Source organism: Rhineura floridana, chromosome 2 (assembly GCF_030035675.1).
Source record: "Rhineura floridana isolate rRhiFlo1 chromosome 2, rRhiFlo1.hap2, whole genome shotgun sequence".
Lineage (NCBI taxonomy): Eukaryota > Metazoa > Chordata > Lepidosauria > Squamata > Rhineuridae > Rhineura > Rhineura floridana.
In genome coordinates, this window is record NC_084481.1 from 107,126,627 (window position 1) to 107,143,752 (window position 17,126).

General features: G+C 42.0%; 1 protein-coding gene across 6 annotated transcripts in view; it reads left to right on the plus strand.

Moving 5' to 3' along the window:
- The window catches only part of CRACR2B (calcium release activated channel regulator 2B), a 45,946-nt gene that overhangs the window by 11,291 nt on the left and 17,529 nt on the right, over nucleotides 1-17,126 (plus strand). For all 6 annotated transcript variants that reach the window (XM_061610049.1, XM_061610048.1, XM_061610052.1 and 3 more), the window contains exons 2-3: nucleotides 12,502-12,600; nucleotides 15,952-16,196. In XM_061610049.1, the coding sequence (XP_061466033.1) occupies nucleotides 15,996-16,196 (201 nt within the window). In that variant the 5' untranslated portion in view covers nucleotides 12,502-12,600; nucleotides 15,952-15,995. The remainder of the gene's footprint in view (nucleotides 1-12,501; nucleotides 12,601-15,951; nucleotides 16,197-17,126) is intronic.

Consider the following 17,126-nt stretch of genomic DNA (forward strand, 5'->3'; position numbering starts at 1 on the left):
ATAAACACTTCTCCTCTGTAGCTTAAAAAAAGGAAAGCATGCAAAATATATATAGTGCAACAAAGAGGTGCAAAGCATGATTATAATTATTACTCTGTTTACTTGTGAATTAACCTGTGGTCAGATTTTCACCATTGTTTCGGGAAATATATAAGTATGAATGGGAAACTTGATTTAAATAAAAGACTTAAATCAGCCTTCTTGATGATTCAAATCAATCTAGCCCAGTTTGTAGAGACTGGGCTTTAGGTGCCGTTAAGGGAGAAAGAAAATCACACACACAACTGGAGGACCAGCTTCAAAGTCCTGCAGTGAGTATTTGAGACTGTTCTTTCTGCCCCATTAAGCACTCCATATCTTGTCACTGCATCAGTCCTTTGAGTTCTTGGTGACATCATGAACATTCCTTCTGTGTGTGTTGTTCATTTTGACTGCATGATCCTGTGCACCAAAGATAAAGCCCACAAAGTGCCAGTGCCACATAAAACTCAACTGACTTTTTGAATGTGTATAATAACAATTCTCAGTCAACACCACTCTGTTGCATCAGTTCTTTGCTGGGGTGTCTGCTTCCATTGTGCATGTGGCCCTCCACTGGATTGGGCAACTTCATGAAAGAGGGTAGAGAAGTGAACAAAAAAGTATTGACAGAGGAGCCCTTGTGTGCATTGGAGCCCAAATGGCCTCTGGATTGGTGCACATGTGACTCTGACTGGCAGTTGTCATAAGTTCTTTTTTCGGTTACTGATCTCTGAAAGTCTTTATCATTTTACTGTGTCAGATTTGGGTTCTCCTGTTCTGCAGTCTGGCTAGGGCAGCGTTTCCCAACTAGTGGGCCACCAGATGTTGTTGGACCACAATTCCCATCTTTCCTGACCATTGGCAATGCTGGCTGAGGCTGATGGGAGTTGTTGTCCAACAACCTCTGGTGGCCCACTAATTGGGAAAGGCTGGGCTAGGACAATAATATGTGAATCTGCAAATGCGAGGTGTTCGTAACAGCTGTTATAGCAGGTCATATAGAATCGATGGGTTCATGGTTCATGTCGTGTCTGACATGACTCATGGGTGGTGGAAGATTGTGCAGTAAAACACTTTAATGGATGCTCTGAGGAAGGGTGTTGCCAAGTTGAGCTAAAAAATGCAACAGGTTTTGGGTTGGGCTGGCTAGATGGACTTATGGTCTAATTTGATATAAGACAGATTTGTATGTATGTCCATATATTGTAGCTTTTGTTAATGCTTGTTGCTTTTTTCTTTTTAAAGACTAAAAGCCACAGCTTCATAACCATAGCAAATACTTCCTTGTAGAGAAACCTGGGAATTCTTAATTTTGTGAGATGAGAACTCTGTTAGAGATCAGTGCCCTACACCCCCATGCTTCCTAGTGGAACATGGATATAGGAGACTTAGCCCTTAGACTTTCACAGGCTATTTATAGCTATGTATAACTGAGGAATTAGAGTGATTACTTAGTTGCTGAAGAGGAAATAAAGCATTCACTTGGTTGTGCAGTGTGTTAAAGATACACATGAGAAACCACTTCTGGGCTGCTGTCCATGTGGTGTTGTTTTCTTAGTGTTTACTACGATAGTTTTTCAACTCCCATCTGGCTTAATGAATCTCTTTGATATGAACAGGGGTAGATTATGACAGGAGTATGACAGTGGGCACAACTGAGGCCCAGGGGGCATATCAAAGTCACTGCCTCTTTTGCCATGCTAGTAGCCTTCTGTTGGGTATGTTGCAATGGGAACAGCCATCCATGGTAAACAAAAGGCCTTATTCTGTGGCCTGCTCCACCTTTGGTCTCCTGCACACAGCACCTCCTGCATACTTAGCATGCTAACAGTGCTGTGGAAATAGAATAATGAAAGCATTTCTTGGGAACCGATCCTGTCTATTATTTGAAGTTGAAAGTGAGCATCAAAGTACAGATAATTCAATTTCCTGTCAGAGACCTTTTTGATGTAACTGTCATATTTTTTCCTGGTTACATTAATAGAAATGACGAAGGGTGAGAGCATATTCTTTTCAACATGAAATGGAAGCAGATGGGTTTCTTGATAAAGAGAAGAGAGAAACAAAGCACATCTTCTATCCTCCAATAGTTCAAGGAAAACTAGCCAAACTCCATTTAAGAAGAGATTACATTTGCCTGTGTGGTCTATTTTGAGTTGCTGAGATTCATACATTTGCATGCATCTCTTTAAACCCATATTTCCTGCATGGCTTTGTGATCTGTACTCCCTTCTCCCTGACACTCCACATTCTCAATTAAACGGTGCCTTTTCAGCAGTACATGAGTGAGAGTGATGACATCACAGCTTGGATTAACTTTGAATAGTCCATCTGAAAAACTGGAGTGCAAGGCCCTCTACAAATATGATCACCCATTCTACCTATCGTGGCTTATTTTTACCTATTGGAGGAACATTCTGCCTGGGCAGAGTGCCACAAGAAGTCCATAAGCATGCCTGGAAGAAAGGGTAGGGACTTGGGATATTTGAGTTATCTCAGGTGACACTGAGAATACTACAGTTTCAGAGAATCTGGTTTTGGGGCAGGAAGTTAGATTAAATGACTCATAGGAATCCTACCAGTTCCATGCTCTTGGAGACTATTCACTGTGATGTTGGGAATCTAAGCCTAGTTCACTCAAACAGTGGTAGTAAAATTGCTCCTTGACTGCACCACTTCAGACTGTGGGAGGAAACTGGTTAACATGGGTAACCCCCACTGTCTGGGGCTCTCACACTATCCCTGGCATTTATACAAGGAGTGTGAGCCCTCAGACACTTAATTGTAAGATAAATCTTCTTGCACCGTCTAATAGTCTAGTTTTACAGCAGCTGCTGGTAATGGATGCAAATTTGGCCAGACCACAGTGCCAAGCGGTGTGCTTTGCCTATTGTATGCCTCTCAGTGAAAAATAGTTTGGAATCATGCAAAACCAAAGGATAAGACATTAATTCGGTGAGCACTGGAAACAAATGAGTCTTGGTTTATTTATTTATTTTTACTCTGGAGGATGCATTTGTAGTCCTATATATCTGCATACACTGGGAGTAGGACCAAGCAATGTTTGTTCTTCTCAGCTGTTTTGAGATCTCTAGCTCCCTTTTGACTTAGCAATATCTGATTTACCTTTGCTCTTTTCATGTTGGCATACTTGCACGTTCCATAAATGGTACTGCATCAGTCTTGAGTGATCCTAAAAGTCTTTTTAAAAATCCATTCAGATTCCAGCTAGAATCTTGCAGCAACTAATAAGGAAAGAGGAAACGAAATCCCCAGGCAGCCAAGGCACTCCTCTACACATATATTTTTCCTGGTATCGGTATGTCAAAGTTTGTTTTTGCTGGGTAAATATTATCTTAGAGGGCTGGTTTGCAGACCCATCGGTGATCAGCTGGGGAAATAAAGGGCATTAAACAATGCCATATAACTCTTGGTGGTCTTGTCGAGGGTCCCTAGTGTGGTGTCCTTTCTCATGGCCCTGTGATAAAGCCTCGTGCTCCTTGATAATTGCTGAGGTGGCCAAGGGCAACTTTGCCTTGGCTTCTAGCCCTGAATGTCTGTTTTTCAAAACAAACTGGATCCGACTTTGACATTTCCAACAGGCTGGGATGGCTGTTTGTTCCCTCCGTTTCTGAGTTAGTGGAAAGCAGTGGAGAACAAGCATATGGCAACAGGTAGTTACAGGACACTGAAGGGGGATTGTTGTCATTGTTTATTGACACAACTGTAGGAACATGTGCAAAACTGTCCTTGCCAAATACAAAATGACACACAAGTTCTAAAAGCAGTTGGATTGGTACTTCCCCCCACCCCCACCCATGCTTCCTTGTTCCTTTGGTCTTTCCTGAGTATCAGTATAACTCCTCTACCACCACCATGAAGCCAAAGGATATATCAACTTGTTAAGATTACATGGAAGCTGAGGTTTAACTATTTTTAAATCCCTTCATTCCTAGAATATCTGATCTGACTAGAATAAAGGAACTAGGAGCAACAAGGAATAGTTCTATAGAGCTCTATCTTTATATACAAGGAACAGTCGCTTACCTGAAACGCTTTGCTGCTGAGATTTTATCACTGAGATTAGTCTTGCTTAAATCCTCACGTTATTAGTATAATTTGTTTGGTAATTTTGCATTTTATTTGCAAATTTTTAGTTTATGGTTTGTATGTTTAGTTCTATCTGTGTGTAATCTCACATTTGAGTTGTGAAATTTCAAAGGTTTTTGTATTTTTTTTAAAAAAAATATTTTAAAAGTTTGTTGAAAACTAAAAAAAAGAATCTGATCAGAAAAGTTGACAGAACTCCGTATTTGGGTGGATGACAATGTTTTAGCCTCGAGCCACAGGTGTGACTTTTCTAGGAACAGTAGGAGTTAGTGCTGGGGTAAATGTCACCATTACCTCTGACTATGTATGTGCAAATAAGTTATTAGAGTTAAGGATGCTGAGCAGGGATATTCATAGAGCGGGCCATTTCACACTTTGCCATTTTTAGCAGTACACCTATGAAGTTGTAAGTCCACACCAATGTGAAAAGTGCATGCTGGTGTATGTGATGTCCCTATAGTTTGAAAACTCTAAATATGGTAAGTATGGGTTTATTATGGTAAGTACGGGTTTATTAAGCGATATATGGTAAGTGACTGAGTGAGAGGGGGGAGTACATGGGCTAGAATGCTGGAGAAGGATGATGATTGGCTGAGTGTTTGAATGGCTGAAGGTATAAATGAGAGGATGACAGGGGGAGTTGTTGGAGAGAGGGAGTGGAGTTCTGGGGGGAGGAGAGTTGTTGAGAGGAGTGATTGGCAGAGTTCTGAGGGAGGTTTGGATTATATTTGGCTGGTATTTAGACAGACTATATATGACTGGAAACATAAAAAGTGACACTAAATGAAACCACATGCTAGTTAAACATTCCTAAAGCAATCTTGTTATTTCCTGGTGTTATCAAATAAATACTTTTATTGGTTTACCAAAAGCCTGATCCTTGGCTGGGGATACACAGACCAGAAGGGAGGGCAGGGTAATTACTAAGGCTAGAGGGAAACAGTATCAAATAAATGGTGACAGCGGTGAAGGGAGATATTGTAACATCGTCAAGTATCCAGAGCAACCCAGGATTGTATGCTTTATAGACAAAGATACAAGGGGGTTGTGGATGGCAAGGGCACCCAGACACAAAGTAACAATAAGCCATAGGGAGACTAAGGTGAAGTCTATAGCAGTATTGTTTACAGGGAGTGGCTGGTGGTGCTGCCTAGCAGTGGGATCTTGTGAGATTTGTGCTAGAGCGTGTGAGAGAACAAATAAAAACCAAGATCCTGACAGGTGGTGGCCCTGGTGGGAGTATCACAGGTAGAGCCAGCTGCGGGATCATCACAGTGTACAGGTACACTAGTCAGAGCTATGTGTTGTGATTAGTTGGGGCTCCATGTTGAGCAAACATAGTCCTAAGCAATACACATGTCATTTTCAGTAGGTAGCCACAGCTGAAAACCTATAAGATAAACTTCAGAAATAATCTTCACATTTCATTTCTCTTTTCAAAAAGCCATTTTACTTTTTTCTCGATGAGTTGTATCAAGGATTTCCACATTTGGTGCAGTAATCTGACAGAAAAAGCGCAACGTGTTTTTTTTATTATTAATTAAATTTATTTTCCATCCTTCCTCCTGAAGGAGTCCGGGGCACCAAATGTAACAAAGCAATTTTACAGTAATAAAAAGAAAAACATTCTAAACCTCAATCACAGTTTTAAAAAGTTCTGCCATCGATATCCAGGTTGCCAGGAATAGTCTCCTTCAGCCATCAAACATATGTTTCCAGCATGTTTTAACCAATGTGCTTGGCTTTATTCATGTCTCTGTAAAGGAGTCAAGAATATCAAGGTTTCAGATGAGCTGCCCTCTATGTGTCCCACACTGTTGTTCAATAAGATGTCACTTTTTTGTTTTTACTCTTCTTCAGGTAGTTGGTAGTGAGTTAACACCATAAGCTTGTTTAGTTGTTCAGAGTGGGTAGACTATTCCTGCACTTAGGATCCAAATCAGTATCTTAACTTCTTGAACTTTCCTTTTGAATGCAACCCTCCTTCTGGTTCATGGAGCTGAATGTTAGAATCCAAGCCATTTATCAGGGATGAATTATGGCTGTTGTTGTTTAGTTCTTGAGAGAGGGGCTACTGGACTTCCATCTTGAAAACATTTTTCCTAGTCTAACAGCAGTGGGATCACCTCACTCCCAATTCTGCCCTCCAAACCAACCTTTGTTATTCAACCTGTGGGGGGTAGGGTTTCCATATCTGGTGTGGAATGCCTGTTGTTAACAAGCAATGAGAAATGGTTTGCAAAAATTGATCACTAGCAGTTAGAGGCTGTTCCTGCGAAGTTTGAAGGCATTTTGTCTTAGACCACGTGTTCTAATTGGCATGTGCATATCCTATATATTCCAAGCTATTTTTTCTGCATGGCATATTTAAAAAATTTCAGGCAGAAATGCCAACAGACTCTATATTTGTTTTGATGATGCAGAGAGCCAGGAAAAAAAATGAAGATATTCCAGAGATCGTAAAAAGGATTCCAACAGCCCTAGGCCCACAATCTCGTTTCCCATTCTCCCTCATCAGTGGGAAAGCCAGTGAATTGGGTGGTGATGTACTAAGCACACAGAACTGGGAGTGAGATCAGTGGTAATGTATAACATATGTGCTCAAGAACTAAAGCAACTCTTAAAAGAAAAAAAATCCCTCCAGAAGCATCGAGTGCTCTGGTTTTTATCTTTATTGTTAAACACTCAGCGTTTGAGACCCATACTCAGTCCTTTCTATGGGCAGGAACAGGAAAACATTCTTTGTATGTGGTATAAACCCAGAGGAGTCATAGCTTAGTGGTAGAATGTGTCCTTTGCGTGCAAAAAGTCTAGGATTCAATCTCTGGCATCTGCAAACAGTGTTGGGAAAGCTCCTTGTCTGAAACCGCAGAGAACTGTGGTCAGTCAGTGTACACCAGGCATGGAGATCCTGTGGCCCTTCAGTTGTTGTTGGTCTACAGCTCCCATCAGGGCTGTGGAGTCGGTACGCCAAACCTTCGACTCCGACTCCTCTATTTTTCTAATGTCTGACTCCGACTCCACCCAAAATTGCTTCCAACTCCACAGCCCTGGAAAGCGCTGTAAATGTCTTTTTAAATTGGAAGCTCTCATAGGAGCATTTTTATCGCTGCCTGAATATGCGCTGATCTTGGCATCACAGCATTTGTCTTCATCTGGGTCCTGTGTCATACACTGACACACAAAATGTTTTCCATCTTGAGTTGTGGTGAAATGCTCAACTACAGCTGACTTCATGGGAAGCTTCTTTGACATTTTGAATTTATATTTTTAAAAATTTGTCAATCAAAATTTATTTTGAAGCTGGAGTCGGTACATTTCTACCAACTCCGACTCCACCCAAAATTGTTTCTGACTCTGACTCCACAGCCTTGGCTCCCATAATCCCCGAGTGTTGGACATGCTGGCTGGGGCTGATGGCAGTTAGAGCCCAACCACATCTGGAGGAGCACTGGCTCCTCATCCCTGGTGTGGACAATACTAAGTTAGATGGACCAAAGGTCTGATATGCTATAAAGGCAACATTGTGTTCCTATCAGTGAGCATAGGCTGGAAAAGAGGCATTATCCAGTCATGGTTGCTGCAATGGAGCCAGATGGCATCTGATCTGGTCTGAGTGTTCAAGGCAGGGGTTCACTGTATATGTTTGTGATCAAGCATCCTATAAAGGGAAAAGGAGTTAATCCTCAGAGATGAGAAAGAGGCAATGGATAAGCAGGCCTCACCTGTGCACCCCTGCCTGTGTTTTGTTACTGAACTGTGTTAAAAGATTAATCTTTCCAGAAGCCTTATAATCCCCTGAAAGGGCAAGGCTGATACAGCAGCAAGCACAGTGTGCTTAAAGAGAGAGAGCATTGTTTCAAAACCCTCCCTCCTGCTTTTAATTTCCACAAACTATTGATGACCTTTTGAAATCCATCTTTCTGGAAAGCTATGAATAGCAAGCAAACGGTTCTTTAACTGTTGGTCCTCCCTTCTCTTTCTCTCTCTGCCTTAGTCCTTCCACCTATACACACACATACACAAAGGCCAGAAAGCTGTCCATTTTGAAAATTGCTTTGAAATATTAATTTGACTTGATCAGGGAACATCTGCCTTAGCAGACCTTAGTTTTCATGTTCCCCCACAGCTCCTCCAGCCTCATGCGACTCATAGTGGATGTTGTGGATGTTTTCCTGGGCCTTTTGACAGGAAAACTCTCTGCGAAGCAGATTTGATTAATTATTGTGCTGATAAGCATATAGCGTGCTGAGTAAAAACATCTCCCCCTCTTCCAGAGGCAGTAGTGGGGGATTATGAGCCTTTGCAGAGGCAGTAAAACGTCACACTGTGCATGTTGCAATTGCCAGGCGCCTATCCTTGGATGTTTCTTAACTCTGTTCCCATTGAACTCTCAATTTAGATCTGTTGCCTGCGGTCACCCTCAGAAACAGATTTAGATGCTGAATAGATTTTTTTAATAAAAAAAACAATATGTTCGACCCACCTGCTTATTATGGTACACAAGATGGCTTATCTAAGTATCGATATAATACAAAATAAAAAAACCTCAGCATTTCTCCAGAGACTGCTTGGTGCCAGCACTGGAAAGGCCTCCTCCCAGACATGCACCCACCTTATCTTAGATGGCATAGATACCTGAAAGACGACCTCTGGAGTGGAACAAGGGTCCTGGGCAGACTCACAGATATGAAGCAACCACAAGGAGAGGGCTTGTGAGGTGTAGTCACTTAATAAAGTGAGCTGTGAGCTTGATGTTCAGCCTGCAGTCCAAATCGCTCCACATGAACTCACGGGGGAACCTTGAGCAAGTCACTGTCACTCCAGCTTCAGTTCTTACCTCTATTATATGGTGTCAATAATACTGGCCAGCCTTTAACAGGTGTTTGCACGTGAAGACATTCCAGCATTTAAGCAAAGGCGCTTATACTCGGGACTCGTACCAGAGCTCAGTCTTGGGACATATCAAGCCAGCATAGATGAAAGTGCCCCTGAGAGAGTATAGAATACTTTTCATTTGCCACTGAAGAAGTACAAAGTCTCTGCCTACTGGGGATTACATCAGAGAGGGTTGTTATCAGACCATCCTAAGCCCAGTATCTCTCTCTTTCTAGAAATCAAGCACTACAATGAAATCAAATTTACAATTGTATTAATTTTCTGATGGGAGAGCAGGTTGTGTCAGTTCTGGGCCTTAACACTACTATGTGGCATTTTGGCTCAAATCTGTGCTGGATACATTTTTCCTACAATGCCTGTGACAGTTCAAGCTACCAAGTGGTGGGAATCAAGTGGAACTGTCTTGTCTAAAGGTGTTCAGTAAATAATGACCTCTGCAGTCATCCGTCCCTTGATATGATGTTACTCCAAATGTCGTACAATAAAGTGAGCAAACAGTCTCATTGATGTCTATATACTACTTCCATGTATGTGCTGACTTTCCTGGTTTTTGGATTAAGACAAGTCCTTAGAAGGTGTCTCTGTCCAGAACTTTATCTGTCCAGAACTGCTGTGTCCCAAGCTTTGATATAATAACTTGGGGGAAAGCTTTGTTTTGTCCACAGGCTCCACAATTCTGGTCACCGCTGGTAAAAGAATATTATTACTTGCTTTTAAATTCTGGCAGAATACCACTGTCTGAAAGTAACTAGGTTGGATTGTTAATTGGTCTGTAAGCATGTCTAGGAACCTGGCATTCTCCTTTGCTTTCCCTTACTCCTCAAACTGCCTCCCCAAACAACTATGAAGTAATACCCCTCTCGCTTCCAACCAGTTTTAAACATTCACCAAGTTTGCTGATGATTTCACTGAATTATTTAGGGGTGGTAAAAACAAAAAAGAGCCAAGAGCTCCAGAAGCATCTTTTCAAACTGAGATAATAGGCATTAAAATATCATTATGGTTCAGTGTAAGCAAAAAAAAATCTGACTTCACATATACACTAATGGGGTCTCAGCTAGTAGTGACTGACCAGGAGAGTAATCTTATGGTTGTGATGGATAGCTCGATGGAGACAACAAGCCAAAGTGTGCCTGCTGTGGAAAAGGTGAACTCCACGTTGGGGATAATTAGGAAAAGAACCAAAATTAAAACTTCTAATATCCCAGTACCTAAATCTGCAATGCAACTGCACCTGGAATACTGTGTAACAGTTCTGGTCTCCACACCTTTCAGATAATGAAGAACGGGAAAAGTGCAACAAAAATTATCAAGAGGCTTGGGCAACTCCCCTATGAAGAAGGGGTCAATGTTCAGGACTCTTTAGCTTAGAAAAACAACAACTGGGTGAGGGGGGACACAACATGGTACAGGTGGATAAAATTATATACAATGTGGAGAAAGTGGAGAGGGAAAAGTGCTTCTCCCTCATAATGCTAGAATGCGAGGGTCCTCTTAACAAAACTGAGTGGTGGGAGGTACGGGACAGACAAAGGGAAATACAACTTTGCCCAGCACATGGTTAAACTATGGAGCTGACTACCATGAGAAGTAGTGATGGCCACAGACTTGGATGGCATTAAAAAGTTATTAGACAAATTGATGAGGCATAGGGCTGCTATAAGTGGCTATGAATCACGATGCTACTACCTACAACACAACAGCAGTGTGCTTCCAGAGGTGTAGTCGTCCGGGGTCTCAGGGGTCTTAGACCCCTTCCTTTTTTGGAAGGAGGGTCCCAGCAGGGTCCCTAAGTCTCCAGCATCCTACAAGCCAATCAGAGGGAAAGGAGGTGAGTCAGCCACTGAAAAGTCTCTTTTCAGTAGCTATAGCTCCCCCCATTCATGCATATTGGCTCCTAGGGACATGTGTTGTTGTGGGAGAAGGCATTAACGAGGATCTCATTCTCAGCCCAGCAGCAAAAAAGGGGGTTATGGCTGTGTCTATCATGAAGGGATCCTGCACTTCTGAATTTGCCACTTCACTGCTGCGTGCTTCTGAGTATCGGATGCTGCGGGACACTAGTGGGATCACATCTGCTTGGCTAGTCTTCTTCCACTTCCCATTTAGCAACATTTAGGTTGTCATCCCGTTGCAGCAGGGTTCTTAGGTTCCTGCTTATGTAACTTGGTAAAATGCTTGGTAAACTTTGGCGGCATTGCTTAAATAATAGTTCCCTCTTCACCTTTTATAGCCCATGAGATGTGGTACATGCATGGAGTAGCAGGATGTCTTTTATTATTTGTCACGTTGATATATGGAGTAAATAAGGACTAGTTTAATGTTATCTGGGCCTGGCAGGTTATACTTCTGCTTTGTTTCACCGACTGATCATCAGTAAACATTGTGGGTTGTGTGAGCACATTCTGTTACCTTATCTTGAGTGCTAATCCTCTTGTGCTGAGCATACACCACTAAGGCTTCACACAGGTCTTTCCTGTTTTCTTTAAAAAGGGATCTTAAAAGTAAACTCGATGGACCAGAAGGAGAAACAAAAGGCTTGAGTATTACATATGGCTGTGGCACCTCTGGACAATTTTATGTACAGTAGCCTTACAGTTATGTGACTTTATCATTTTATCTTCCACCCTCCCTCCACATACGCACAATTAGTATGTATTCCTATTCCTATAAGCTTCATAATTACTTGATGAATTCTGTGATTTTCTCTCTCTCTCTCTCTTCATAGGCCTTTCTGCATTAAAGATGAGGAAATCTGCCCCATTTCTGAAAAAAATATTCGTGTTCGTAGTTCCCCAGCTCATAAAGAGCTTGCAAAACATCCAGTTGGTCTCTATGAATTTTGACAGCAAATCATTTGTGATCTGACATTCTAAGTCACATGGAGATAAAAGGTTACAGAGAAGGCTTTGAAACATTTGAGGATTACCTTACACACACACTGTGCTTTATTTCTATGCAATATGGTGATCCCAACCCTGACCCATGGATGATCCTAGCCCATGGAAGAGATCTACTTTTTCACAAGACAAGTTATTGTCCCCAATCTTCCCTGTATAATTGACATTCATTCTAATGGGCATTGGTTTGGGCTATATGAAACAGGAAGGTTTCTGGTTTGTATAATTAATAAGTAATAAACTGTAGTTGCCCCATGCTTAGTTTGGAAGCTGCACCTAGTGCAGAATGCAACAGCTAGGTTGCTGAGTGGGGTACAGTATTTTACTGTATTCTGATATTGCTGCCCTGGGCTCCTGCTGGGAGGAAGGGCGGGATAAAAATCCAATAATAATAATAAATAAATAAATAAACAAACTGTGTATTGCCTAGATTTTAGCTGTGATTTTATAATCATATCCTTTCTTGTAAACTGCTTGGATATTTTTTAATGTTAAGTTGTATATAAATTGTATAAGTAATGTCAGATGTGCTGGCTGTAATGCTAAATGCCTAACCTTTTTTGTCTTCCAGCATGTACACTTCATACAGGATTTGTGGACATAGATATTTGATGATTATCTACATCTAGGCAGAGAAGCCTGCAAAATAAAAGTGCCGCAGAATGTGTGTGTAAGTAGCTCTATCCCCAGAATGATCAGAAAATAGTGTATTCCTTCAGTGGGACTAGCATACAAAATATCCTGTGAGGTATTATTTATACTGAAGAAACTATGGTATAACTATTCTGGTGTGATTAGAGATTGATATACCTTGATACATACAATTGATAATGAGGAAAGAAAGAAACACTCATATACACGTGCATGACTCTCCTTATTGACATGCAGACAGCGCAAACCTTTGCATGTTTACTCAGAAGTACGTTCCATGTAAGTATGTACAGTAGGGCCCCACTTATACAGCGGGTTAGGGACCAGGCCCCCGCCGTAAAGCGGAACCCATTGACCATAATGGGTCGCATCGCGTGAAAATGACACGAAAATGCTGCAAAAGCGACTTTAAAATGGGGAATTTCCCCTAATTGAAAGCCGCCGCATCAGCGGAACTCCGGAAAACAGAACTCCGTAAACCGGGGCCCTACTGTATAGGATTATAGCCTTGCTGTGTGTTGCTGTGGTAGCGCGTCTGTACTAGAGTGTGGAACTCTTAAGAAGCAGTCCAAAGAACGCACTTGTCTATCTGTACCAATGTACCACTTAAATTATCATTTTCTTCCAAACAATTGTATGGCTTGTAGCTTGGTAAGGGTATTGAGAATTCTTTTGAAGATGCTAAGCTTCTCTTTATAGAACTGCAGTTCCCAGGGTTCTCTAAGGAAAGAGAATGACTGTTAAAATTGCTTTAAGCAAGTGTGGGGAACCTTTGGCCCTCCAGATGTTGCTGAACTGCAACTCCCATCAGCCCCAGCAAGCATGGCCAATGGCCAGGGATGATGGGAGTTGTAGGTCAGCAACATCTGGAGGGCCAAAGGTTCCCCACACCTGCCTTTAAGGATGTGGTGTAGATAGGCCCTAAGTGTTTCATGCCCTAAGATCCTAAGCACTTCATGGAATAAGTAACAAGTGGCTTCCAATTAGCCACATCAGGACATGAGGGCAACTTCAGGAATTTACCTTGTGTTTCCCTGAATTGGAACCAGTGGTGCCTCAAGCACAATATGTTGGCTAATAAAAACTCCATAGTGTGTGTCTGTACCAATGGTGGCTAACCTTTTTTTTTTTTTTTTGCCTGAGGCCTGGTATTCACCATTGCTCAACCCTCTTGAAGGTGCATGCTGGCAGTGGATACATGTCTGCAGTCGGCTACCTCCACACTTTTGAACACGTACACACACCAGAACACACACCTGGCCAATCAGCTTGCTTTTCTTTCATCAAGTGGCAAATCTGATAATGGGGAGTGGACAGTTTGCATCCCTGTCGGGGTTCTGGCTGGACCCAAAGGGTTAAACCTCTCTGCTTACCCTAACATGGTGTCTACTTCATATTTCTTTTCTTCACCATTGCCAAAATCGGTAAGATCGGGGGGGGGAGAAAAATTGCTTGGGGCGTTAACTCAATCCCCTGGGGTGGGAGTTGGCTGCTCCTGATTTAGCAATGGCTTGGCTCTTCCCTGTCCCATCTCTCCTAATTAGATTCTGTGGTGATCTCATCTCGATGAGTGTTTTTCTTCTCTTGGCAACCCACAGCTGCCAGAAGAGAATTTTCATTTCACAGCAATACATAGCAAGCATAGGCAGGAGAGAATGTGGGTAGGCCTCTCCCTGCAATGGTCAAGGGCACTCAGTCCTGTTCTTTCAAGAATGCTGTCAGCTGTGTTGTGCTTTTGAGATGCAAGTTTCTGAGGAAATTGTATGTTTTATCCCATTGTAAACAGAAGTCTCTTTCTCTTCTCTTTATTGTCCTTCAGTAACAGAAATGGGGTAATCCCACTACGTTTGTTCCATATTCAAGGAGACACACAGGAACATGATGGCAGCCTTTCGCTCAATGGCATGGTTCGCACTTAATAAATCCATGTGAGCAGTGTGCTGGTGCATGCAGCTAATACAGTGCTCACTTCACTCCTCCTCTGTTTCTGCTGCCATGCTATAGACAGAACAAACCAGAGACTGGCTTATTATGACATCTGAACCTGCCCTCATGGTTCATTGCTCTTCATACAAACCATGAGTCTTAAACCAAGAACAAACTTTGGCTTACCGCTCACAATTGGAGACAGCTCAACAAGCCAGACGTTCAGTATTTGCTGGTGGTGTGGAAGCAGAGGGGCAGGGAAGGCTTGAAGCGAGCACTGCATTAGCTGCATCCACCAGCATACACTCCGTTGCATTAAGCCATAGTTTACATGTGAACCAGGCCAATGTATTTTTAAAAAATATTTGTATTAGATTTTATTTATATACAAAAACAAAAATAAATGATTGCCGTGTTAAAATAAAATTATAAATGCTACTACCAGCCACTTAACTCCTGGTTGTTGCGCTTAATACAATAATACATATATATTAAATTGAGTAAGCTTATTTACAAGGTTTATAGCTAAATCACATCTGTCCTTTTTAATTTACAAGATAATATGGGTGGGGAGATGATGTGTTCAACAAAAATCCACAATTAAATTATAGGGATGGGTCAGAGAAAGCAACTGTTTTCAGAACCTTATTTTGTTCTTCATTTTTGTTATGGTTTCCATACATTCAAGGCTGTTGAAGACAGGAGATGATGCATATCTTTCTGATTTGTGTGCAAACTAAAAGCAGGTAAAAGTCCCTTGGTTTACCCATGTCAGGGACTCCCAGACTGTGGTTCATGGACCACCGGTGATACGTAAATGTCATTCAGGTGGTCTTCAGCGTGTCTGTGAAGAACACTTATAACTTGATTCTATGGAATTCATCTTGTCATACAGTAAAATACAATCTAAGCAATAAAAATACAACTAAAAATCACATAGCATCTAGCATAGCTCAATACAATTGCTACAGCAGTAAGAAAAATCATTAAGTGGTCCGCCAAGACCCGCAGCAATTTTTTAAATAAATATTTTAAAGTTTTCAAGTCAGAACAATATATGAAAGACAAAAACAAGTAACCCCATTGACCCCACAGTGGGACCACATCAGTAAAACAAACCATTACACCACAGCTGTTCATGTGATGACCCTCAGCAATTTTCAAGTAGTCGGGGGGGTAGTTTGGGAACCACTGACCTATGTCTCTCATTAATCTAACATGTTTTTTTTGCCACTGCAATTTTCCCTACATTCCTATACCATAGTGCTATACTTAATTCTTCCAGAGATTTCCATTTTTGTGCTATAGATGCTGTTAAAAGAGATATAAGCAACTCTGTAGATTTCACATGTAAATTGGGACCCAGAAACAAAGATAATTGCATTTATTGAGGTGTAAAGTTAATGGGTCCTTTCAAAATCAAAGAAATGCTTTATATTTGCAGTTAGATGCACTCCAAACCAAGTGAGGAAAGCGCTGCTTGAAGTAATGGAAAGACCTGGGGAAGAACTCTCTGAAAATTCCCATGAGGAGGACAAGGAAGAGGATGGTAGAGCCTCTGGTGTTTCTTCTACTGTCTGCTTGAATGATGTGGAAAACATGCAGGTGGAGATGCTGGAGAAGGCCAGGGAACTCTTCGGACTCTGTGACAAGGAGGAAAAGGGCTTTATAACCAAGCTTGACATGCAAGTAAGTAGAAGAGCTGACTCTGCCATCTCCTTTTCAGAGGGAAAATTGCTACCCATGACCAATGTTCTGCCATGTGTAAAATTTGTTTCCCTTCGATTGCACTAGAGATCAAATTGATCAGCGTCTTGCTGTTCTCAAGACTCTCCCTCTCTTCTCTCACCCACCCACCCCATACTAAACATTACATACTTTTGAGAACTTCTGTTGACACATCAGGAGGAGAGGGGTGTTGGAAACTTCCTCTGCCTGTACTTGCATTTCTTGCCTGTCTTAGGGTGATGGAATGCCAGGAAGGACAAGGGCTCCTGTATCTTTTAACAGCAGTGTGGAAGAGGGAATTCTGGCAGGTGCAACATGAAAACGTTATGAAAGTTGCTGCTGCCAAAAACTTCCCTATTCCACATAGTTAGAGGTGTAAGAGTTCCTTTTCCCTCTTGCCCCTTCTCAGTCTATTGTCTCTCCTTCAGAAGCCCCACTCATACTGCGCTTGTTCCGCTTTTACGGTGTTTTTCGGCTGTCGGGCACCATTTTATTGACGGAGTTCCATTTTTTGGCGGGTTTCGCTTTTAGACGGAGGTCTGGAACGTAACCCGCCATATGAGTGGGGCCCTACTGTATTACTCTGTTCCTTATTCTAAGATTGGGCTGTTGCCTTCCTACAGAGATCTGTGTGAGCTCTCAGAAAGCTCCCTTGCCCATTGACCTGAGTTTGGCAAGGGTGAAGAATTAAGGTTGCAAGGGTGCACAGCAACCTCTGGGCCAGTCTGTATGTTCAGCAAAAGCTCTCTCTGTCCTGTTCCCCCCCCCCCCGCATGTCCAGATTATAAACTAGAATATCACAAAGAAAAACTCTGGATTAGCCTTTTCTCTGATGTGCTAGTTTTCTGTATGCAGGCTTGGCCCAAGGCATTTTGCTGCCCGAGGTGAAAG